The sequence below is a fragment of the Propithecus coquereli genome, unplaced genomic scaffold (assembly GCF_000956105.1).
Source record: "Propithecus coquereli isolate 6110/MARCELLA unplaced genomic scaffold, Pcoq_1.0 Scaffold268, whole genome shotgun sequence".
NCBI classification, from domain to species: Eukaryota; Metazoa; Chordata; class Mammalia; order Primates; family Indriidae; genus Propithecus; species Propithecus coquereli.
The window spans coordinates 829,412-830,549 of record NW_012148263.1 but is presented as its reverse complement, the minus strand read 5'-3'; the positions used below and the strand labels follow the sequence as shown (position 1 = coordinate 830,549).

The 1,138-nt window shown below is 36.1% G+C and overlaps 1 protein-coding gene across 1 annotated transcript in view; it reads left to right on the top strand.

Annotated features, from left to right (window-relative positions):
• GK5 (glycerol kinase 5 (putative)) overlaps nucleotides 1-1,138 on the top strand; it is a 103,370-nt gene that overhangs the window by 82,746 nt on the left and 19,486 nt on the right. The window contains exon 11 of the mRNA XM_012647411.1: nucleotides 709-803. Coding sequence (XP_012502865.1) covers nucleotides 709-803 — 95 coding nt within the window. The remainder of the gene's footprint in view (nucleotides 1-708; nucleotides 804-1,138) is intronic.

Below are 1,138 nucleotides of genomic sequence, written 5' to 3'. Positions count from 1 at the left end.
CATAATGGTATACTATGTAGGGGTAAGAATGAATGTCACAAGCATGATGTTGACTGGAAGAAGTTTGTATCTTGATCTAGGTGTGGGTTACCTCAATGTGTTTATACTGTGAAAATTTAGGTACAGTTTTAGGATTTATGCATTTTTCTGTATGTATATTATATATTTCAGTGAAAAGTTTACTGAAAGAGTTAAGTCTTAATTTTTTGTTTGATTGTTTTTTAAAAATTGACTTTTAGTGTATTTATTTGTTACTGGGCCCCTGTTGAACTCACTAGATGGAGTAGCTTTTCAGTTGATTCTCTTGAGTGTTACAGGTAGAATTCATGAGGTAGTTTTCATCAGAAAACTAATATAGCACTTATCTTTTTTAATTGCCAAAAATCATACATGGAATTGATTTTTTAAAGTGTCCAAATGTCTTTAAAGGAAAAAGTAAAGTCTGCTGCATACAGAGCCTATCTAAGAGAGCCTTCTACCTCCCTTGTCCCTTCCCTGGGCTCATAAACCTATGCAGTATGAGAACTCAAAATGGCCTAGAATAGAATGGCCTTTGTGTTGACCCTTTGAAGTGAGTGACCTTTTACATTATATTCATAATAAATGTGGATGCAGGTAAATGCTAGTCATATAACATAATTCTGTTTGTCCCTCTCCAACCTCTTCATTTTGTTTTAGGGTTTTTTGTGTCGTTGTTTGTTTTTATAGATCTTTTCACAGATGCTGCTGAGACTGAGAAAATGGCCAAAAGTTTGGAAGATTCTGAAGGAGTTTATTTTGTTCCATCTTTTAGTGGATTACAGGTATATTTGTAAAAAGTTAATGATAATTATAAATATTTTTCTCCTTCTACCATATTCAAAATTATGTATCTACCACTCTGTTACCTGAAACTTTGGACACTGAATAGAACTAAGATGAAAGGTGCATTCTAGGGCTGAGAAGTTACGCTCTGACCTAGCATGAATTCCATGAGAGAGCAGCATGTTCCTGAGTGTGACCCTGCCGGTTTGGCTTTTACTTACAGAATTCAGTTGGCTTGTGCTTAGAACTCTATCCCTATGGAATTTAAGAGTTGGCAGGTTAGGCCGGGCATGGTGGCTCACACCTGTAATCCTAGCATTCTGGGAGGCCGAGG